The sequence below is a fragment of the Somniosus microcephalus genome, unplaced genomic scaffold (assembly GCF_052327205.1).
Source record: "Somniosus microcephalus isolate GS21.2 unplaced genomic scaffold, FLI_Smic_1.0 unresolved_chr4, whole genome shotgun sequence".
NCBI lineage: Eukaryota > Metazoa > Chordata > Chondrichthyes > Squaliformes > Somniosidae > Somniosus > Somniosus microcephalus.
The window spans coordinates 30,227,313-30,251,558 of NW_028225182.1; the positions used below are offsets into that span (position 1 = coordinate 30,227,313).

At 46.4% G+C, this 24,246-nt stretch overlaps 1 protein-coding gene across 11 annotated transcripts in view; it reads right to left on the bottom strand.

The window, feature by feature from the left end:
• LOC147090480 (misshapen-like kinase 1) overlaps positions 1 to 24,246 on the bottom strand; it is a 197,748-nt gene that overhangs the window by 66,593 nt on the left and 106,909 nt on the right. For 7 of the 11 annotated variants that reach the window (XM_085977248.1, XM_085977241.1, XM_085977244.1 and 4 more), the window contains exons 8-13: positions 20,774 to 20,852; positions 16,148 to 16,323; positions 15,955 to 16,024; positions 14,481 to 14,691; positions 5,964 to 6,080; positions 3,707 to 3,793 (exon numbers count right to left, since the gene is read on the bottom strand). In XM_085977248.1, coding sequence (XP_085833374.1) covers positions 3,707 to 3,793; positions 5,964 to 6,080; positions 14,481 to 14,691; positions 15,955 to 16,024; positions 16,148 to 16,323; positions 20,774 to 20,852 — 740 coding nt within the window. The remainder of the gene's footprint in view (positions 1 to 3,706; positions 3,794 to 5,963; positions 6,081 to 14,480; positions 14,692 to 15,954; positions 16,025 to 16,147; positions 16,324 to 20,773; positions 20,853 to 24,246) is intronic. The other 4 variants (XM_085977245.1, XM_085977246.1, XM_085977240.1 and 1 more) reach the window with 1 other exon arrangement.

The window sequence follows — 24,246 nt, forward strand, 5'->3', positions numbered from 1 at the left end:
TTCAAAAGGTGCCGCGGTACCAGAGAACAGGACAATGGGATCTTGGTTTTAATTTTCACCTAAAGGACAGCATCTCCAGCAGTGCAGCACACCCTCAGTACAGCTCTGTACTGTGGTTCAACCCTTCTGACCCGAAGGCAAGGCTGCTATCAATTGAGTTCCAGTGCTTCACAGAGCACTATCTGGTGGAAGGAAGTCAAATGAGGCCACATCGAGCTACCACTAACGAGATCAGAACTACAAAACTTACTGAAATACCACGGAGAGTGCTAGTTATTCAGGAAGTTAGAGAGAGAATGGCTAGACTGAGGTTCTGAAACTAGGGAACCCATTCATTCAGGCTCTCCGGCCCAATTCACACAAGTTCAATATCAGATGCAAAGACTCAATCTTTTAACAAGCTTTTAACAAGGATTATGCAGCGCAATTGAAAAAAAAAAACAGTATAGAGTATTTAATCTACAAGATTTGTTGGTGAATTTGGAACCAAATCTTAAAATAAATTGTTCATGTTTCTCAGGAAAAAAAGTGGCTGTTTAGGTTTGCTGACACTGTGTAGAGACGAATCATTAGTCATCAGGTCTTCATGTGCACACCGCAGACAAGAAAACTCTGGAGTAATCATTATTTTTAGATATATTGCCAAATCTAAGTAATTCTGATCCCACAGAACGAGATGCTAAATATTTATCTACCAATAGGATGAAATCATTGCTTGCCCCCATTTTGATAGCTTGAATTTACAATTAGCACAGAACTAAATGCGGTTAATTTTATATCAAAAGGGCCAAAGTAGAGATAAAAGTTCAGGCAGTAATGATGTTCGGCATTTAGACGTCCTCAGTATATGCTCTCTGAACATAATCGAATATTTACTAAGATGTACCAGTGACAGCTAATGTCTGAATATCAGCATTACATCAGTGCTCTCCCTGGCAACTGTCTGAGGCAGAACCAGGCTGTTCGCAACTTTACTGTCATATTTGACGCCGAGATGAGCTTCCGGCCATGTACCTGCGCCATCACTAAGACCGCCTATTTCCATCACCATAACATCGCCCAACTCTGCCCCACCTCAGCTCATCTCATCTGCTGCTGAAACCCTCATCCATGCCTTTGTTACTTCTAGAATTCACTATCCCAACACACTCCTACTTTTAACCTCTAAACTTAAGGTCATCCAAAACTCTGCTGCCCCGTGTCCTAACTAGCACCAACTTCCGTTCACCCATCACCCCTGTGCTCGCTGACCTACATTGGCTCCCGGTTAAGCAACTCTTTTAATTTAAAATTCTCATCCTCGTTTTTAAAAGCCTCCATGACGCCCCTCCTTATCTCCTCCAGCCCCACAACCCCCCTAGATATCTGCGCTCCTTCAAATCTGGCTTCTTGAGCATTCCCAATTATAATCACTCCACCATTGGCGGCTGTGCTTTCAGCTGCCTGGGCCCTGAGCTCTGGAATTCCCTCCCTAAACCTCTCCGCCTCTCTACCCCTCTTTCCTCCTTTAAGACGCTCCTTAAAACCTACCTCTTTGACCAAACTTTTGGTCATCTGCCCTACTATCACCTTGTGTGACTCGGTGTCAAACTTTGTTTCATAACGCTCCCATGAAGCACCTTGGGACCTCTTACTATGTTAAAAGGTGCTAAATAAATACAAGTTGTTATTGTTGTGCTTTCTTTGCCAGTTATGTTGCTTGGTTACCCAATTTGGATAACTTGGATCACTTCTATTGTACTTCACTTGAAACATGGGTTGATCTGATACTTACCACCAGAGAGATATAGTAAATACTCCCACAAGGGACGAGTGGCGAGTTAAAGGCAGAGATTTACCATATTACACCGATACCCCTGATGGATTCTACTTTTGTGCTCCAGAATTCACTGAAATTGGTTGGGCCAGTTGAACAGAATTGTCTTACCACTCAAAAAGCCTGAGCCTGCTAACAAGTGCAGGGCTTGTAATTCAACTGGTGCGAGTCACCCGTCATTGGTCAGCTCTCTTTGCATTTACTCACTTGGCCTGGAATTCCAAGCCAGGGTTTTCTCGGTCACCCAAGTACTCACTCCAGATTATTTTATAGTGCTGCATCTCAGCTTTCGAACAGACACACAACATACCGTTGGGTGTACGGCCAACCACTTGGGGCTTCTAACAAAAGTTAGCATAGTCAGCATACCGCGCAGCCGCAGATGTCTGCGATGCTCATAAACATCAAAAGTGTAGGCAGGTCAGGAAACAGCACATGTTCATCGCAAAACTGCATGCATTGATGGAGCTCCAGAGTGAATGCAGATCAAAAATCTTACACATGCTTGATCCAAATTCAATCCAGAGTCAAAGTGAATCCAGTACCCCTTCGGGGCAGCTTTTCTTTCTCATCTTCAAAACAATCCTTCACTTGCAAATAATGCTTCCCCTTATTTAGTGCCACCCTGGCTGAGGACAGCCGGCGTGCAATCTGCTCCCAGATCTCCGTCAAAGGTTGCTCCGGGTCCAGCAGCCGGGAGGGGTGGGTGGCGTACCCGGTTCCCAATTTTTTTCCCTCCCTCGATCGAAACAACTCCCCAACGGCCTATGGACGATTGGAAACTTGAGATGTTTGGGGAGGGAGGGGGGGGGGGGGGGAAACGGTATGTGTGGAATGGTGCCCTGTCCCTCGGTACAGCAGGCACCACCACACTAAATCTGCTGCACCGCCACGCTGCCACCGAGAGGGCGAATCTTCACTTCAGATTCACTCCAAATTAAATTCAGCCCATTTGCACTCCATGCCTTAATGCAAATTGGTGATTTGGATTTAAACTGAACAAAAAAAATATAACAGTCCCGGTGCAAACAGGGTTTATAGTTACGAGGACCATCTGCAAAAGGATACACACAGACACATACAGGATAAGACACTGAAGGACTGGACTTGTACTGAGATGGAAATGGATTGAAGGGGTCATTCAATATTTATTTTACAAGAGTATGTGGAGTAATCCTGGGGTGGGCAGAGCAGAAAGGAAGGGGAGGGGAGGGGTGGGGAGGGAGAGAGAACATCCAAACCTGTGTATACCTTGCCAGTTAGCATGTCGACATAAGGACCTAACGATAAAAAAAATGGGAAAAAAAATCATTCTTACACGCACAAGAGGACATGACGGTCCCACAGATATCAATTCTGCTGCAGTGATCACAACATCAGGGATCAAGGTTAGCTCGAGGGTACTGGATGCAAAGTAAACACTGGGGCCACCAGCACTGTACCCAGTGCCTTTTGCTCCCATTAAGCAGTATCCCACCCAAGTCAAAATGGCTACTAGTGCCAACTTTCCACGGTGTTGTGTTCCCCCCCCACCCCCACAAGAAAGAAAGTTTTTTTTGTACAGAAAAAAACTCATCTAAGTCTGTTCTTTAAAATATTTCGTGCCAAAGATACACGTTTTAACTCGGACATATTCAGAATATTGCACGGCAACTATAGGTTCCACAGTTACCTCAGATTATGGCCACAATCGTTCTAAATTGGAACAACTATATTTTTCTTAAAGGGGGGAGAGGGGGGAAACAGAGGAGGAAAAAGGAGGAGTCAGAAAGGAAAACACCCTGGTTACTCCTGTGAAAATGTTGCATGACCCCTATAAGGGTTAGGAGCAGACACCTTGGGTATATAATGATATGAGAGGGATGAGGATTTGCGGCCTGCACCATTTACCAGAAGCAGAGCCTGTTCTTGCAGTAGCTGCTGCTGAAGAATCTCTAACTGCCTCTGCTCCTCCTCTAATTGGTGCCTTATGTACTCCTAGAGACAGAGAACGCAAAATGATTTTAGGAAGAACAGTTAAAGAAAGGAAAACAGTCAGGAAAAAACCCCACAAATAGCCCTTTCCGCAGGTATGAAATAGTCAAGACTTCTGAAGTAAAACTTGAAGGGAAATAAAGCTCAGCTCACAGTTTTATCAGCAGTGTTATAAGACTTTGCGCCCCACATCCCTTTTCTACCATTTTATTTACAACCTATTGAAGGGAAATTGGTGCAGATATTTCCCACCTAAGCCTGAGGTGAAGCATCTGTTACCGAGGACACAAATGAATTTGCCCAGTTGCAAGGCCTGGAAATCGGGCCCAGGGCGCTGAGGCGTGCAAAAATTCCACTAAAATTAACAAACGCCAACCCTTTGTTTTAGTCCCATGTTTTGCCAGCAATACAATTCATCGCCAAATTGTGGAAAATTCAGAAAGGGGACTTCGGCGGTCGGGGCTGAGGTAGATTCTTGCAGCGATGCAGGGGGAACTTTATCCTGCATCAAAGTGGGATTCCTGAACACGGAAATTTGGTTTGTAAAAAAAAATAAAATTGGTTGAGCAGAAAAGAAGCCATTCCCGACACCCGCCCCCCCGACTCTCAAAAAAATAAATAAACAGGTACACAATTTTAAATTCAGGGACGTTCACGATGAGTTTCTCAGTTACTGTAGGTTAGCGAGTTACAGGTTTTACGATATTTGTACCTGCTCAGTGCAGTCTCACTGAGCATGTACAACTTGCATTGCTAGTTCGTCAGAAGATGCTAAAGATTAGGTGGCATGTACGCTGCTTCAATCAACTCAACAGTTTGGATCAGTTGCTTACGGCACTAGTTTAACTCTGCTCACTTCCGATGCCTACTGACCTACATAATTACAATACTGTAAAAATATTTTATTACAGTAAACTCTTGTTTAAACGGCACTTTATCGTCCGGAATACTTTAATAACCGGCAAAATAGGTATATCTCAATACAAAACAACACCTCAATAACCGGTAATCTTGCCGATTCTACCATACATTTAACGGAACATTATGTAGGTGAGTACCCAATTATACAGTACATTTCTTGATTTTTAATTTTTGTTTGTGTTAAAAATTGCCTTGGTAGGTCTACCTCTCTGTTATCCAGAATTGTTCATCAACTGGCACCATCCTGGTCCCATAGGTGCTGGATAAGAAAGAGTTTACTGTACAAGCTGGACAAAGGAAATTCAAAAACCTCACCTATTCTTTTAGGTCAATCAGTTATGCTCAGCATAAAATCCACTGCTGTCAGACCCTTAAAAGCCTTGCAAGCCTACGTTCACAGGACCTATTAACCAGAACAATGATTAAACAAGGGGGCCCCTCACCAGGTAGGGTGCGACACTGGGTATTGACTGCCAGAATGTGCCAAGCAGAGTCATGAGATAATCCCAACGTGAGGGAGGGAGAAAGACAAACTAACTGAACAGGAGGGTGAAGAACAGTTTGCGCTGGGACACTTCTAACGAAGGCTGGGAATGATGCGTGACGATCACCCACAGAGGGGCAAGGTTTCTCTCCCCTCCCCCCTTAGAGGGTGCCAACCCTTGCTAGGGTACGGTTCCCGTGGGTATCAGCAGCAACGCTCGTGCTAAGCTGCGCAGTCATCTGCAGGGTCCCCATGCAGGCCGCTCGCCGGCTCTTGTGCTGAGGATGCCGCGCACGCGCAGAAATTTCAATGTGCCGTGCGTTTGCGGGGGGGGGGGGGGGGGGGGAGGCGGGCCGCGCAGGAGGCAGTGCGGCTGACGGGGGACATTGGTCAGCAGCCCTATGCTACCCCTTCAGAGTGGACACTCTTCATGTGCAAGCCAAGATAGCAAGTGCCAGCAGGCTATTCAACTGCGGAGGGGGGTCTCAGCAGGGTCTGATCCTGTCCCCATCTCACGCCCACACACTTGCACTTTCTAACGGGGGTCCCCGAATAGCGAGAGCTCTGGCTGAATTGCCGCCTCCCTCGCCCAGGAATACCGAGCCTAATTGTAGTGCTTCAAATGCTGTCCCAGGCGAGATCAGCTATTTCAGCCTCGAGGCCAAAAGGGAACGAGATGAAAGTCCAACTGCAGGGTTACACAAGCATCTCTTTCCCCAATCACTACTGGTAAAAGATTAATCTCTTTACTGCAGGCAGGGGTTATACCTGCTCTCTCTCGGCCTGTCTCCTCTCCTCCTCTCTGCGAAGCTGTTGCATCTCATCCACCTGCCGCTGATGCTCCTTCTCTTGCTGCTTGCGTAGCTCTCGTTCTCTCCGCTGTTGCTAAACATCAGAAACATTAAATGTCAAGTTTTACTTCAACACACTTCCACTGTACAAACCAATTAACAAGGCAGGGGAGGGGGAGAAAGGATGAGGGGGAAAGAGTTGGGACTGTGTCTCAGATTCTCACTTATTACCTATTGTCACAGCCATTTCAGTCAAATCAAATAGCAAAATACTGCAGATGCTGGAAATCTGAAATAACAACAGAAAATGCTGGAAGCACTCCGCAGGCCAGGCAGCATCCGTGGAGAGAGAAACAGAGTTAATGTTTCAGGTCTGGGACCCTTCATCAGAACTGGAAAAGGTTAGACCTGAAACGATAACTCTGTTTCTCTCTCCAAGAATGCTGCCTGGCCTGCGGAGTATTCTCAGCATTTTCTGTTGTTATTTCAGATTTCCAGCATCCGCAGTATTTTGCTGTTATATTATGGAAAAGGTTAGCGATGTGCCAGATTTTAAGCAGGTGCAGAGGCAGGGAAAGGGGGAGGGGAGGGGAGGAACATTCTGTGCCAGGGCAGGAGACAGGAGAGATTAAATGTTGCAAATGGGGATGGCAGAATCATAAACAGCCTGAAAAATGGGGGCAGGGGTTATAGTCTGAAATTGTTTAACTCAATGTTGACACCAGAAGGCTGTAAAATGCCTAATCAAAAGATGAGGTGCTGCTCCTCGAGTTTATGTTGAGCTTCATTGGAACAGTGGAAGAGGCTGAGGACAGAGAGGTCAGAGTGGGAGTGGAGCGGTGAATTAAAGTGACAGGCGACCGGAAGCTCAGGGTCACCCTTACGGACTGAACGGAGGTGTTCCACAAAGCGGTCGCCCAATCTGCGTTTGGTCTCCCCAGTGTAGAGGAGACCGCATCGTGAGCAGCAAATACAGTATACTAAATTGCAAGAAGTACAAGTGAATCGCTGTTTCACCTGGAAGGGGTGTTTGGGGCCCTGGACAGTGGGAAGGGTAGAGTTAAAAGGGCATGTGAAGGAAGAAGCCATATAACCTATTCAGAAAAAGACACCATTCTATGAAAGAACTCTGGCCTTATTAAAACATGACAAACTGGGTCTGGAAATCTAGAAACCTAACCATGAAAAAGCTGTGGTAGCATTCTGGCTATTGAGATAAGATAAGTTGTTGACACTGAATCAATAACCTTATTGAAACAGAAGGTTAAAGGCTCCTGACAGTCTGAACCTTTGGGAACAAGACAATAAGGTGTTCTAATTTACACATCGTAAAGAAGGACATAAAAGTAACACACATCTGCCTTCATAAAAATGATACCAAGTAACGTGCACCTGCTGTTACACCGTTTTTTATGATAAACTTCGAACACCTAGAGGAGAGACGTGGTTCTGTCGTGCTACCAGCTGAGGTGACTGTAAGAATTGCAGGGGTCAGCAGAAAAATGACTAGAGATAATTAGCTTACATCAGCAGAAAACCTTAAAGGAAATACCACTGGAAAAGGTTATAAATATTGAACACTCAAATGGAATAGTAGACTCGCTTAAAGGGGCAAAGCGATTCTCGGCTTCAGAGCCAACTCTAAGTCTCCAACTCTGTACCTTGGGGATCAAAGGTACTGTATTTGATTTTGGTGGATATCCTGAATAAAACTAAGAACTGTAAAACTGTAGCAAAGTTAAGATTTGAGAGTAGGTTCTCTGATAATAGAATTGTAAGCTTTCTTTTTTTGGAATTGTTAATGTTGCGATTGACTCACCAACTGTAAATTATATGTCGGTTCTTTAATAAATCTATGTATTTTTAGAATTGTCTCACATAATACTTCTGTATCAAACTCGCAAACTCAATCTCTGTACACTCTTTGGTGAGGAGTTGCAGAATTCTGGGGGAGTTTTCCGGACCCTCATAATATCCGGAACGTTACAGTCTAGCTAAACTTATTAAAAGTGCTATCTGGAGGACGGTAACATTTTCAGGTTGTTCCTTTCCTTTAGGGAGAGATAGTCCGGACCTTTAGACCCAATTAAGCGTCTTTAGGATTCGGCTACCTCAAACTTTAGTTGAAAGTGAACGTCTGAGGAATACGCCTGATCCGAGTAGCCCTAAAGGGACTAGTAATTATCCCTTCAGGCAGGTGTTGCATCTCCTACGCTCGTTACATCTCTAGCCTTTTCCAGTTCTGATGAAGGGTCCCAGACCTGAAATGTTAACTCTGTTTCTCTTTCCACGGATGCTGCCTGGCCTGCTGAGTGCTTCCAGCATTTTCTGTTGCTATTTCAGTCAAATCAAAGATTAGTTTGGCCTTTTGCTTCCTAAAATTCTTATGTTCTTCTGAGATTGAGGTGTAACAGTGGGGGAAGGACTGTAGGGCTGGAGTTGAGTGCCAGCACTCCTCCAAATGCAATCCACTGAAACGTTTTTATCACTATGCCACTAGCATTTGCCTTCTACATAGCACAGAAAGAATGAACTTGCATTTATATAGCTCCAGGATGTCCCAAACTGTTATACAGCCAATTAAATACTTTTGAAGTATGGCATGAGTATTTTCTACGTATACACTGTTGTAATGTAGGAAACGCGACAGCAAGCTCCCACAGTAATGAGATAATGATGAGATAATTTATTTTTTTTAAAGATGATTTTGGACGAGGGATAAATATTGGCCAGGACACTGGTGATAACGCCCCTGCTCTACGAAATAGTGCCATGGAATCCTTTACGTGCACCTGAGGGGACAGACGGAGTCCTCGGTTTAATGTCCCATCTGAAAGACGCCACCCTCGGACAATGCAGATATGAATGTAGGAGGTATGATCAGTAAGTTCGCAGATGACACGAAAATTGGTGGGGTGGTAAATAGCGAGGAGGGAAGCCTCAGGCTACAGGACGATATAGGCAGGTTGGTCAGATGGGCAGAACAGTGGCAAATGGAACTTAACCCTGAAAAGTGTGAGGTGATGCATTTTGGGAGGACTAACAAGGCAAGGGAATACACAATGAATGGTAGGACCCTAGGAATGACAGAGGATCAGAGAGACCTTGGTGTGCATGTACATAGATCCCTGAAGGCAGCAGGGTAGGTAGATAAGGTGGTTAAAAAGGCATATGGGATACTTGCCTTCATTAGCCGAGGCATAGAATATAAGAGCAGGGAGGTTATGATGGAGCTGTACAAAACGCTAGTTAGGCCACAGCTGGAATACTGTGTGCAGTTCTGGTCGCCACACTATAGGAAGGATGTGATTGTATTAGAGAGGGTGCAGAGGAGATTCACCAGGATGTTACCTGGGCTGGAGTGCTTCAGCTATGAAGAGAGACTGGACAGGCTGGGGTTGTTTTCCTTAGAGCAGAGAAGGCTGAGGGGGGACCTGATTTGAGGTGTACAAAATTATGAGGGGCATAGATTAGGGTAGATAGAAAGGAACTTTTCCCCTTAGTAGAGGGGTCAATAACCAGGGGGCATAGTTTCAAGGTAAGGGGCCGGAGGTTTAGAGGGGATTTGAGGAGGAACCTTTCTCACCCAGAGGGTGGTTGTAATCTGGAACTCACGGCCTGAAAGGGTGGTGGAGGCAGGAACCCTCAACATTCAAGAAGCATTTAGATGAGCACTTGAAATGCCACAGCATACAAGGCTAAGGACCAAGTGCTGGAAAATGGGATTAGAATAGATAGGGCTTGATGGCCGGCGCGGACACGATGGGCCTCTTTCTGTGCTGTATAACTATGACTAATGTAGCACTCCCTCGGTGCTGCACTGGGGCGGGTGTCAGCCTGGATCATGGGCTCTGCAGTCTGCAGTGGGCCTTGAACCCACAACCTCCTGACTTGGAGGGGAGTGGGCTACCAACCGAGCCACGGCGGACACCAAAATATATGCTGGTTACGGAATTCCCGTGTACGTAGAAAATGATCATGCCGTAATCCTCGCTCCACTTGCACCAACAGAGTGTTGAGCTACAATGCTGGAATGGCAGAATATCAAATCAGAGGAAGTCGTGATGAAAGTAGAGCGCGCTTTGGTCAGCCGGCACCTCGAGTCCTTCACCGAGATCGAATCGCTGAGGCACAAGGGAAACTTTCCAAGCTCGGTGGGCAGTGTGGAGAAGTGCCCCAAGGCTGATCCCTCGTGTCAAAGGTCTGAGTTACGAAAAAAGACTGGAGGAACTAGGGCTTTTTAGCCTGGAAAGAAAATGTCACAGAGAGGTGCTCGTAGAGATATAAAAGATAGCTAACAGAATAAAGGAGGTAGATCCGGAATATTACTTTAAGTTAAACTGTTCTGATGGGGCAAAATGAAGTAGGGTGGGAGGAGGCTCGTGTGGAGCATAGAACAGTTGAGCTGAGGGGCCTGTTTCTGTGCTGTACGTTTTATATAATTCAATGTAATTAGGACACCGGAACCACAGGTTCAAACGCTTCTTCACACACAGTGTTCAACATATGGCACAGACTTCCAGAGATGGAGCAGTGGAGGTGAAAACCCTAGCATCATCTAAGAAACAACTGGTAGCTGCAATGGGGAGACTTTAGGATCTTCCTGAATGGATGAATCAAGGTGGGCCAAATGGCCTTGCTCATAGAAATTTACAGCACAGAAGGAGACCATTCGGCCCATCGTGTCTGTGCCGGCCAAAAAAGAGCCATCCAGCCTAATCCCACTTTCCAGCTCTTGCTCCGTAGCCTTGTTGGTTACGGCACTTCAAGTACATATCCAAGTACTTTTCAAATGCGATGAGGGTTTCTGCCTCTACCACCCTTTCAGGCAGTGAGTTCCAGACCCCACCACCCTCTGGGTGAAAAAAGTTCCCCTCAACTCCCCTCTAATCCTTCTACCACTTACTTTAGATCTATGCCCCCTGGTTATTGACCTCTCTGCTAAGGGAAATCGGTCCTTCCTATCCACTCTATCTAGGCCCCTCATAATTTTATACACCTCAATTAATCTCCCCTCAGCCTCCTCTGTTTCAAAGAAAACAACCCCAGCCTATCCAATCTTTCCTCATAGCTAAAATTCCCCAGTCCTGGCAACATCCTCCTAAATCTCAACAATAACTTGTATTTATATAGCGCCTTTAACGTAGTAAAACATCCCAAGATGCTTCATTAAAAGACAAAACATTTGACACCGAGCCACATAAGGAGAAATTAGGGCAGGTGACCAAAAGCTTGGTCAAACAGGTAGGTTTTAAGGAGCGTCTTAAAGGAGGAAAGAGAGGTAGAGAGGCGGAGAGGTTTAGGCAGGGAATTCCAGAGCTTAGGGCCCAGGCAACAGAAGGCACAGCCACCAATGGTTGAGCGATTATAATCAGGGATGCTCAAGAGGCCAGAATTAGAGGAGCGCAGAGATCTTGGGGGGGGGGGGGGGGGGGGGGCTGGAGGTGGGGCGAGGCCACGGAGGGATTTGAAAAGGATGAGAATTCTGAAATCGAGGCGTTTCTTAACCGGGAGCCAATGTAGGTCAGCGAGCACAGGGGGTGATGGGTGAACGGGACTTGGTGCGGGTTGGGACACAGGCAGCCGAGTTTTGGATCACCTCAAGTTTACGTAGGGTAGAATTTGGGAGGCCAGCCAGGAGTGCGTTGGAATAGTCAAGTCCAGAGGTAACAAAGGCATGGATGAGGGTTTCAGCAGCAGATGAGCGGAGGCGGGGCGGAGACAGGTGATGTTACAGAGGTGGAAATAGGCGGTCTTAGTTATGCTGCAGATATGCAGTCGGAAGCTCATTTCAGGGTCAAATATGACACCAAGGTCGCGAACAGTGTGTTCAGCCTCAGACAGATGTTAGGGAGAGGGATGGAGTCAGTGGCCAGGGAACGGAGTTTGTGGCGGGGACTGAAAACAATGGATTCGGTCTTCCCAATACTTAATTGGAGAAAATTTCTGCTCATCCAGAACTGAATGTCGGACAAGCAGTCAAGACAATTTAGAGACCGTGGAGGGGTTGAGAGAAGTGGTGGTGAGGTGGAGCTGGGTGTTGTCAGCGTACTTGTGGAAACTGGCGCTGTGTTTTCGGATGATGTCGCCAAGGGGCAACATGTAGATGAGAAATAGGAGGGGACCAAGGATAGATCCTTGAGGGACACCAGAGGTAACGATGTGGGAGCGGGAAGAGAAGCCGTTGCTGGTGATTCTCTGGTTACGATTAGATAAGAATGGAATCGGGCGAGTGCAGTCCCACCCAGCTGGACAACAGTGGAGAGGTGTTGGAGGAGGATGGAGAGGTCAACTATGTCAAAGGCTGCAGACAAGTCAAGAAGGACGAGGAGGGATAGTTTACCTTTGTCATAGTCACAAAGGATGTCATTTGTGACTTTGATGAGAGCCGTTTCAGTACTGTGGCAAGGGCAGAAGCCTGATTGGAGGGATTCAAACATAGAATTGCAGGAAAGATGGGCACAGATTTGGGAGACGACAACACGTTCAAGGGCTGTGGAGAGGAAAAGGAGGTTGGAGATGGGGCAGTAGTTTGCAAGGATGGAGGGGTTAAGGGTTAGCTTTTTGAGAGGGGTGATGACGGCAGATTTGAGGGAGAGGGGTACAGTACCCCGAGGAGAGAGAACCATTAACAATGTCAGCTAACCAGAAAAGGAAGTTGGGTGGTCAGCAGTTTGGTGGTAATAGGGTCGAGGGAGCAGGAAGTGGGTCTCGTGGACAAGATGAGCGCGGAGAGGTCATGAGGGGAGATCGGAGAGAAACTGGAGAAAGAAGTGAGTTCAGGGCTAGGGCAGGGGGGAACCTTAGAGGAAGTTTGGCCCGGTGGGCTAGGGGAAAGAAGGGAAGTGGCAGAGGCAGCTGAACGGATGGTCTCAACCTTAGAGACAAAGAAGGCCATGAGCTCCTCACACTTGTTGTCAGAGGTGAGGGTGGAGGAGACAGGGGAGAGGGGTTTAAGAAGAAGTTTAGCAGTAGAGAATAGAAGCCGGGGTTTATCTTTGCATTCCAGAATGCTTCTGGAATAGTGAACAATTTTGGCAGACGAGAGCAGGACCTGATAGGATCTCGTCATTAATGATCTCGTGATCGACACTGCGCAAGACCGAGCAGGCATGGTCATCACCGGTGGCACTGAACCTTCCATCACGAAAACCCCAATTAAAAATCACCCAAGCAGGGAGGAGGACAGTGAGCAGTAACAACTCGGCACTATGGAGTGCCGAGATCCACGTGCAACCTGCCCTCTGCTCAGCTGCTCGTCTCCCATCGGGAAGCACTGAGCACAGACCATAAAAGGGGAACAAAGTAGAGCTTCACACTAACATTTCTTCCAATATTTAGAGTCGGGCAGCTGACGTATCAAAAATAAACCTCTTGCTTCAAACCCTTTCTGCTGTCCATTTTCTCACGCATTAACAAGCAAACACCCAAGTGCTGAAGAAAAGGCAACAACAGGCGACAGATGCATCTAACAGTGAGTTAGTCTTCAGTGCCCACTCGGGCAGGTCCAGTATCGGTGCACTGGAACCCTTTTCGTGTGAAACCTCGCACAGTACTGTGTTAATGATATGAGCAGCTGGCTGATGAAATGTGACTGAATGACAGTCTGATGAAGTGCCGAGTCAGGCTGGGGGCCTCCATGAACGCCAGTGCCTCCAGTCATAACCAACAAGATACAACCCACTGCTGCTTATACAGGATTGATGAATTAGGAATGAGGCTGGATTAAGTGCAGGTTAACAGCTCAGTAAACTCTTCATTGTGGGGGAATGCAACGCTTCTTCTGCTTTTGGCACCCAGCGTCCAGAGCCAGCGCTCCGAGTTCAAGCCAAACTCCTCGTTAACGCTACCCGGCAACGCGAAGCGCCTTGGGACATTTTACTATGTTAAAGGCGCTATATAAATGCAAGTTGCTGTTGTCCCAATCCGTAGCCTGGGGAAAAGCACCGACTGCACCGCTGCAACATTTCCATCTCATTCATGTAGCCTCCGGAGTGAGGCCACCAACTCAGAGTTGAGCCACTCACTGTGAAGCAGACAGAGAATGCCTCCAAGAGTCAGTGTGGCCTGATTGGAACCTGGGTCCCCAGAGTTGAAAGGGCACAGTGTGCAAAGGACTCAGACCCCGGCAACCAGTAATATCCCCAAATACACACTTGCTTGCTAAGTGAACTGGCCGTTAAGTTAACCAAGTTTCACTGCTTAAGCAATGCAGTTCACGCACGAATGGCTAAATCTGGAACGGAGCACAATGTTAATGGGTCCAGGGCAGACGTAGACAGAAATGAGTTGCCAGGCTGAAGTGCCCTGAAGTAATCGGTGTTTAACACTGCACGGGAATAGCTCACCACAAAGAGCACGCGTTGTGCAAAGAAACTGCAGAACACGCACAAAATGCAGACATTATAAATCAGTGCTTCTACTGATTGAGTTCTGCTGCATGTCAAACTAGACCGAAGAGCCTTTTTTTTTTTTAAATGTTTTTTTTTTTTACCTCCTCCAGCCGACGTCGCTGTTCTTTCTGCTCCTCGATGCGTTTCTGGCGTTCGGACAGGAGCTGCCGCTTGTGCTCCTCCGGGTCCCGACGCGGCAGCACAATCTGCTGCTGCTGCCGCCTCACGGCTTCCGAGCGCTCCTTGTTCTCCTGCTGCAGCCGCAGGAAGTCTCGCCTTAGCGTGGACTCACCTGGCAAATTCACAATGGAGCTGCCGTGGAGGTGGTTGGGGGGGAGAGAGAAAAAAGGTATACAAGAATCACAGAACGATAGAATCATAGGCCATTCAGCCCATCGAGCCTATGCCGGCTCTTTGAATGAGCTCTCCAATTAGTCCCACTCCCCCCTGCTCTTTCTCCACAGCCCTGCAAATTTTTCCCCCCTTCAAGGATTTATCCAATTCCCTTTTGAAAGTTACTATTAAATCTGCTTCCACCGCCCTTTCAGGCAGCGCATTCCAGGTCACAACAACTCGCTGCGTAAGAAAAAAAAATCTCATCTCCCCTCTGGTTCTTTTGCCAAATATCTATTTCCTCTTTAATGTCACAAGTATCACGTGCAAAGCAACGGTCAGAGTGGAGATAAATGTATCGGACAGAGACTTTTAAGGATCTCGACTCCAAACAATCATCCCAGACGCACATACAGCTGCTGTACCTTTCCAAGATGTTCTGTTTTTCTTCTAGTTTTCAGCAATTGTCATTTTTTTCCCCACATTTTACTCACGAGTCAATAAAAATGGATATTTTGACAAGTTACCACAGCTTTGGTGTTTAAGTCCCACATTCATTTTAAATCTTTAAAGGGTGCGATTCATTTACCCTCCTTTTTTAAAAAAATCTAAATATATGGAAGGTGGTGGTCTTTGTGATGGAGAGAATCTGGGGCTGGAAGCTCAGCTTGGCGTCACATAGGGCACGGAGGCTGCAAACAGTCGGGCTCCACCCGAGACAGTGGCTGGGGAGGGGGATGGAAGCGGTGGAGAGGTGCACGGTGTTTGTGGCGGGGGCCAAAGACGATGGTTTAACAGGAGGAAACTGCAATGTTCAAACTCCCCAGCACCAACATGACTCACAGTAATGAGCACAAAATGTACAAGCTTCCCCCCCCCCTCGCACGTCAAAATCAAATCTCACTCAGGAAGAAGGATACTGTTGAAGTAGGGGATGTTCTTCCGAGTGTAGGAAGCTTTACTCGCCATCTAATTGTGCTTTATGTTAAGTTTGACGGTGCTCGATACGGACATTGGGCATTTGAAATGGGCAATGTTCCATTCCTCTGCACCAACATTACTCACCATAAACAGCACAAAAATTCACCCTCCCATCACAGCAAAATTAAATTTGCATGGTGGGAACTGTGTTACAGGAAGGTGGCGGGTGCAGGAATAAATGAGCTCTTTGGTACTCTGAAGAAAAAAACCTTTTTGCGACATGAACACACACACCGCAGAAGTCTTTAAAAAAAAACTCACCTGGGTTCACCTTCTTCACCGACATTGTCTTCCTCCTCCTCACTGCCACTATACTCGTACTCCGTCTCCTCTGTTTAATATAGAGATAACGGGTTACTATTCCCCCGCCATTATACTTGAAGATCACCGGTCATTAGCACCACACTCCGTGAAACGGGCAGCGGCAGCTGCTGAGTAACTGGCCCACCCTCACCTTTTTCACCTCGCTTCTTCCGAGTCCGGTCAATGTGGTCCTTCAGCTGGATGCGTACTTGCCTCTCAGTTGGCTGGTCTCGGATGAAGCTGTGCTTTAGCAGCTGATCCGTAGATGGTCTCTGCGTGTAATTTTTTATCAGACAGTTCTCAATAAACTCTATAAACCTCCTTGACCTACCAAAGAAATGGTCAAAATAGAATTTTTTTTTTTAAAAACACACATTACAGACAGACATAATTGCAACTGCTACAAATATTCATGGTATACATGCACATTTAGTTATAGGCGTAACTACCGCCTTTGCTTCTTGGGCCCAGATTATACTCCAGCCTCCAGAGAGGGGGGAAATGAAGGTCCCTCCTCAGCCGCAACTTTCAGGCTCCCCAAATGGCCCAAGTTTCAAAGTCCGAGGGCGGTCAGTCATTACTTTCCTCAGCTACGAGATGACAGGCCAGTAAGAGACCCCGGACCGTCCCCATTCCTGGCTGCAGCCAGGGAATGAGCAACAGGATTGAGATCCTCCTCAGAGGCCCACTCCATGCTGGGAGGAAGCCTCCTGCAGTCTGGTCACACCGTGGCACTGCCAACAGGTGTCCAGAAGTCTGCAGGCCTGGCAGGAGCATGCGTGCTGATGAACAACTGCAAATAAATGCAGGCTTTGGGGCAAGGTTAGATCGATCGTGCGAACTCAATACAGGAAACTTTGTATTATCCGGAGGTTAACTGTCCGGAATGCTCGAGCCACCGGCAAAAATCAGGAGCCGTTTCGTTAGGTTTTTTTTCTTTTCATTGCTTTTTTCTCCTTTTCGTTGCTTTTTTCTCAACAGTCAGGCTCTGCAAGGTCTCGCTGAAGCTGTTGCTAAGCTAGAGACGCTTGCAAGGTACGGCCGACTGTTTAGAAGCAACAGGGTTTGTTGCCAGATACGGAGCTCAAAATCTCCGTATGTTTCAACATTAGCGCTGGTTTGTCCGGCAGTTTTGAGGGAACGGCAACAGCTCGGTCCCGTCGGTGCCGGATAGCACAAAGTTTCCTGTACAATTATATAAATGACACGGGGTCTAATTTAAACAAAACATTTTAGCACAGGAGTTTGAATTTCAGTGCAAGATCTTCTACAGGTCTATGGGAATCTGATAAACGAGGATCCCTATGCATCATATAAATCACACTTTAAAAAAAAACTTTTTCAGTCCCACCATCTCAAGGCTTCTACCAAAGTGTGTTGGGGTGTACGCACTGATGACCATAGCGCACTGGTTCCGGGCTAGGGTGAGCCGAAGAGTCATGAGGCGCTCAGTTATACCGCAAGGGGAGTCTCGGAGGCGGCCAACTAGTTCATTTTTTATGGCGAAGCCTACCCCACGGAGGCGGCGTTCTTCTTCAGGTTTGCCTTTCCAGAAGAAGATGTAGCCACCGCCTTGCTCCTTGAGCTGGCCTTCCCCTGCCCGCCGGGTCTCACTTAGGGCGGCGATGTCAATGTCGAAACGTCTGAGCTCCCGAGCAACGATAGCAGTACGACGTACCGGTCTGTCACTGTTGGGGTTGTCCATGAGGGTCCTGACGTTCCAGGTCCCGAACTTCATTTTTAAGGGGTGGAAGATGCCTGTGCGTGAATTCTTTTAACGTGGGGGTGGCCGTTGCACACCAGCTACCACACGGGCTTGACAGAGCAAGGTCTTGGTCCAATGGCAAGGGGATCCAAGACGATTGGAGACCAGGCTCTGCTACAACGGCCTAGCACACACACACACAAACATATAGGAGCACCAAAGTAGCCAGCCATTAGCAAAGGTGACTGCTTCCTTGACGGTGCAGTTGAAATCATAAATCCTTCGTGTGGTCACCACATGGCATTTTCCTGTAAAAACGCTTCAGTGAGATCAGCTCCCACCCATGGTGACAGACTCACTTTGAAGGTGGTGTTTAAAAATCACACCTCCTCCCCACAGTCACTCAGTTTCCCCAGCAATGTGGCACTGCGACATTTTACAACCCTCAACAGTACGCCAACAAGGCCAGGTCGGGAGCTAGAGCGATTTATAATACTTGGCGGTAATCGCTGCAGACAAAGCAGACCCATGCCCCCCAAAACATTCCATACACTTAATTTGAGTTTTATATTACACATTGGTCAGGGCCGAGGAACTCGGGTTTGACAACTAAGTTGGTTTGTTTTTCTGGTCTATGCAATCCAGAAGGAAAAAAATGGAGTCAAATCAGAAATTTTACATTGGGGCTGAATCAAGAGTTTTAATAAATAAGTGCCATGGACAATCCGTGCTTTCGTGTATAATTTATAATAATGCACTCGGATCACTTGCCCACAATATTTACTAACTTAATCAACAAATTCAGATTCATACAAATGTTGGAAATCTAGAAAAGTGGAATTTATTAACAGTACCTCGTGCCCACGTCACTCGGATTAAAGGTCAATCCCAAGAGAGTCCCCTACAGCATTCTAATCTTCAAATTTTAGTGCAAAAAAAACAACCCCTTCTTAACCTTTTTTTTTGCTGTCTGGTCTTCCATGATCTCATTGAATGGCGGAGCAGGCTTGAGGGGCCGAATGGCCTACTCCTGCTCTTATCTTCTGTGTTTCTTCCCACCAAAGATGCCCTCTTGGCGCTAATGTCTAGGTTGGGTGCTGAAATGTGACCTCCGTTTATTCAACCTCGGGCCCTGACTGCTCCACTGATGGGAGCTGAGGCTAAAAGCAGTCAACATTTACCCAGGCTGGGAAACACCACCAAGACCACAGCCCAATCAGAAGGCACACGCTGATTTCAAAATTTCAGCTCTCGAACTAAATGACTTCTGTTACATTCCTTGGGGAGCAAGGGTAAAGACAGGTAAATTGTAATATCCTTGCACTACACCGCTGAATCAAAGTAATAATTCAGCTCTTCGATCGTTTAAAATCTAATGTACTTTAATAAAAAATACCTTCTTTCTTTCAACATATTTTGTCATGCCAATTTCTCCCCTCATATCTCAGTGCTCAGAATGACTGGCAGAAAGGCAGTTCTGCTCCCAGGCCTCATATACTGCTACGCTCAAGTAATCAGTTAGGACCTGCTCCGCAAACCAAATTGTCTCGTTTCTGCTCTGCGTCGACACCTGACCCCCTCCCCGCCAGACTTCAGTATTTACAGCGCAGAATCAGGCCATTCGGCCCAATGGGCCCATGCCGGTGTTTATGCTCCACATGAGCCTCCTCCCACTCCTCTTCATTTCACCCCATCAGCATTTCCTTCTATTCCTTTCTCCCTCATGTGTTTATCGAGCTTCCCCTTAAATGCATCTATGCTGTTCGCCTCAACTACAGGAAACTTTCGATTAACCGGCACCTAAATAACCGGAAATGTCGGTTAACTGGCAAAATTCAGGAGTAGGTTCAGGTAACTTTTATTACTTGCCTTCCTCCATCTGTTGCTGTGCAAGGGTGTGGCTGCAGCTGTTGCTAAGCTACAGAGACGCTTGCAACTTGTGGCCATTGTTCTGAACCTGTTGCTAAGCAACAGGGTTACGGCGCTCTCAGCTCCGTATCTTTTACTATAGCTTTCGGTTATCCAGAATTTTTGATGAACCGGCACGTCGGTCCCGTCCGTGCCGGATAAAAAAGAGTTTCCTGTACTCTTTGTGGTAGCGATTTTCACATGGACTCTCCCACCAGAGGAAGTAGTTTCTTTTCATCCACTCCCTTAATCATCTACATGCCTCAATCAGATCATCATTATTTATATTTAAAGTATGTATGCGTGTATATGTCGGTATGTGTTTTTTTGTGATGGCGCCGATGAAGATGGCTGCCGTCCTTGCGAGCTCCGTGCATACCAGGCAGCTAAGTGTTCTTGCTGCTTGGTGCTCTCGGCTCGTCAAGAAAAAAGCATTTCACTGACTAGATTTCACTTCTTGTATTTAGTTATGTGATAAATAAAATTGAAATGAAATGAATCCCTCGACTGACTTGGATGATCAGCTTCCACTTTATTTTTTTTGAATTGCAGTGTTTGACCATTTTCGAGCACATGTAAATGTCAGAGCACACTGCAAAAACCAGCCAATCTCTACAATGAGTAAACATTCAATACTGGGTTCGGGCAACGACGGGTGGTCTACCTCCTTGGGCAGTGCCACCATCACCCCTCGGAACACCCCAAACTTCGACATGGATTTTTCAGTGATCGGAGATCAATTTTTTGTGTTCTTGAAACTGATCCTCTTATAATCTTTCTCAAACTTTCTCTCCCTTCAACTCTTCATCAAGTTTCCCCCCCCCCCCCCAATGTTCTTTTATTTTAGCAGTTTTATTCTTTGCACACCTACTCCCAACCTGTCCTTTCCTCGAGCTTGAAAAACTGTGGAACGCTTTACCTTCCCTCAGTTCTCCTTTTCTCCAACAACCTACAGGCTCTGGAAACCCTAGTGTGCATCACCTAGCTACGACTAATTGATCTACTTCATGTTCTTTTCGACTCGTTCTAACCTTGGTGGTGCCCTGCCCAACGCACCTGTGCGGGCAGCTCGGCTCATCGGGAGAACGACTGGCATCATATGTTCAAACCAATCAGTACATCACAGGATCCCGTTCCCAACCACCACGCCATGGAATCACTTACCATTTCTTAGATTTTAGCCTGGGAGGGGGGTTTCTTGGAATAAGGAATAAGGCTCGCATTGGGTGCATGTCACACAGAGCTGAGGTGAAACAGAAAAGAAATAAAAAAGGGAAAAAAATATAAAGAATATCACTAACTGATGCCTAAAACAACACTTTATACAATGCCACCAATTTCCCAGGTTAATCCAGAGTAGACCCATCCATTATTTTGGAATTATGCAGCTTTTGATTTCATCAGCCAAGTGTCTATGACGTGCGTCAGGTTTAAGAACCTCACAGTAAGACGATTAAAGAAATCCAGTTTTTATTTTCCCGATATGGTGTGCGCGCCATCACAGAAGCGACACACCTCAGCCCAGAGGGTGCAGGCACAGGTTGGCAAGAGCCGAGGCTTAGGGAGCACTCTGCCCCCATCCCAAGAAGTGTGCGTCGAGGTAACTACTGGCGTTTACCCAGCTACAATCACGCAGCTTAGCAACAAAGAGCACCAGTAACCTTCCCACTGATTTCCCAGCCAGGAGCACCCGACCGTGGACCACCTAGAGTGGGAAGAATCACAGCCCCAAGTGAGAGGCCCACACCTCCAGCTCCCATCGATAAGCAGTGCTGCCCAGTCAGATCAGCACACATCCTCCAGATGTATGGAGGGGCCTGTCTGGCTCAAGTATCTGATCACCGATTCTGCCACAGATAGTCTCGCAGCGCCAATCTCCCATTACTGGTCGAGTCACCTTGGAGACAACTGGACCTCAAATAGGTCACGCTTAAATTATTCAGCTAAAATCCATGAATGAATAAAAACTGCAGGCACCAATAAACCTTTTTTTTTTTTTAAATTAGGCCTCTACTTTTAAAAAGGGAATTTTGATTTTCTTCTGTTTCTAAAATCAAGGTAAATATGTGTTTTCATTTTTGGCATCTAGTGCAGCCTTAGGTGAAGCCTCTTCTTCACTGTAGCCTTACCACAAATTCAGATGAGAAACTAAGTTTTGTAGAAATTCACTCCTGAAAAAGCTGGCATTCATTGCCTTAAGCGGTTTGATACACTCGAGTGGCAGGTTAAGAGTCAATCATATCGGTGTGGGACTGCAGTCACATCAATACAGGATGGCAGGTTCCCTAAAGGACACTACTAAACCAGTTAGGGCCTTTCCACAATCCGACAGCTTCATGGTCACTTTTACTGCTACCAGTTTTTTTATTATTTTCAGATTTTAAATAAAATGTAATTGAAATTCTCAAACAGCCATGGTGGGATTTGAACACTCCTTCTTTAAATTGTTAGTCCAGCAGCATAACCACGGTGCTACCATACCCCCTAGTACAGAACCACACCAGCCAACACCAAGACCGAAGTGGCCAAAGGTGTCCCGAATAGTGGGCAGATTCGGGTGTCGGACTTGCCTCTTGCAGTCACTGGTCTGAGACTGTCCACTTTCCGTAGGATCACAGAGACATTTGAGCAAGGAGAGAAAGGACAGTGATTTAACCCACGGCCTCACCTAGCCCTGGTAAGAAACCATCACATGACCATAATGAATATTCACATATTTCATTGCCTATCTTATCACAAAGCTGCCATTTTTCTTTCTCCCCTTGTGCTCGGCTCAAACCATCTAGACGCCAATGAGGCAGAAACCAGGGAAGCCCACCGTGTTGGCAATTTGTACGCTGCCACTCAATGGAGCAAGGCACTGGGGCACGAAGAATGGTATTCTTCACCCACCCACCCACCCCACCAATGGACAATACAGTAAAACTTGAGAGTTTCACCACTGCATTTTCATGCATTCTCAGAGTTTAAATTAAAAAAGTATTTGCGGTCAATCTCTGTTGAACATAAAGCACAAAATGCTTGGCACAGAAACGGTTTGATGATATAGAATAAACTGGTCAGGATATTAGGGAAGCCACTAATCAAATGGTGACTACATGTATTAAGGACAACAGCTATATTAGCATGTCCTTTGGCTCTTTAAATGAAACAGTTGAGCTAATTGCGTGCTGCCAGACTTAGAACCCTTCAAAGGGCACGCTCGTCCAGTAGTATACTTTCTGGCTTGACATGTACAAAAACATCATTGAAGAGGCTAACGGAATATTGGCCTTTACCTCAAGTGGGCTGGAATACAAAGGGGTAGAAGTTAGGCTACAGTTACAGAAAGCTTTGGTTAGACCCCATTTAAGAGCACTGCGTTCAGTTCTGGGCACCCCACCTCAGCAAGGATATATTGGCCTTGGAGTGGGTGCAGCGTAGGTTTACCAGAATGATACCGAGGGTTAAATTAGGAGGACAGGTTACACAGACTGGGCTTGTATTCCCTTGAGTACAAAAGATTAAGGGGTGATCTAATCGAGGTGTTTAAGCTGATTAAAGGAGTTGATAGGATAGAGAGAGAGAGAAAAACTATTTCCTCTGGTGAGGGGGAAGTACAGAACAAGGGGGCATAACCTTAAAATCAGACCTAGGACGCTCAGGGGTGATGTCAGGAAGCACTTCATTCAAAGGGTAATGGGAATCTGGAACTCCTGTGCCCCGCCCCCCAGAAAAAGCCGTCGAGGTGCAAGATCAATCAAAAACAGAGATTGATATATTTTTGTTAGGTAAGGGTATTAAGGGATATGGAACCAAGACAGGTAAATGGAGTGAAGGTACAGATTAACCATGAATGGCGGAACAGGCTCGAGGGACAATGGCCAACTCATTAGTTAAGGAAGGATATATTTGCATTGGAGGCAGTTCAGAGACAATTCACTCGGTTAATTCCTGAGATGAGGGGGATTGACTTATGAGGAAAGGTTGAGCAGGCTGGGCCTATACTCATTGGAATTTAGAAGAATGAGGTGTGATCTTATTGAAACATACAATATTGAGGGGGTTCGACAAGGTAGATGCAGAGAGAATGTTTCCCCTCGTGGGGAAATCTAGAACTCAGGGGCACAGTTTTAGAATAAAGGGTCGCCCTTTTAGAACCGAGATGAGGAGGAATTTCTTCTCTCAGAGGGTCGTAAATCTGTGGAATTCTCTGCCCCAGAGAGCTGTGGATGCTGGGTCATTAAATACATTTAAGGTGGAGATAAGACAAATTTCAAATTTTTGCAAGATAAGGGAGTGAAGGGTTATGGGGAGCGGGCAGGGAAGTGGCTTTGAGCCCAAGATCAGCCATGATCTTATTGAATGGCGGAGCAGGCTCGAGGGGCCAAGTGGCCTATTCCTGCTCCTATTTCTTATGTTATGTTGTTCCTGATCTTATAAGTCCTGTATACCTGAAAATGTATTAAAGAGTCTAGGCTTTCATTCGCTGGAAAAATAACCTGTAACGCCAGCCAATGAAATCCCAGCTTTTCTAAACTTGTTGCACCCTCCAATATGGACAGTGGGAGCCAGGGGGAAAAGAAGGGCCGTGGAAGAGAATTATTTTAATGGGGGGAAAATAGGTAAACAACAAATATTTAAAAGAAAATACATGT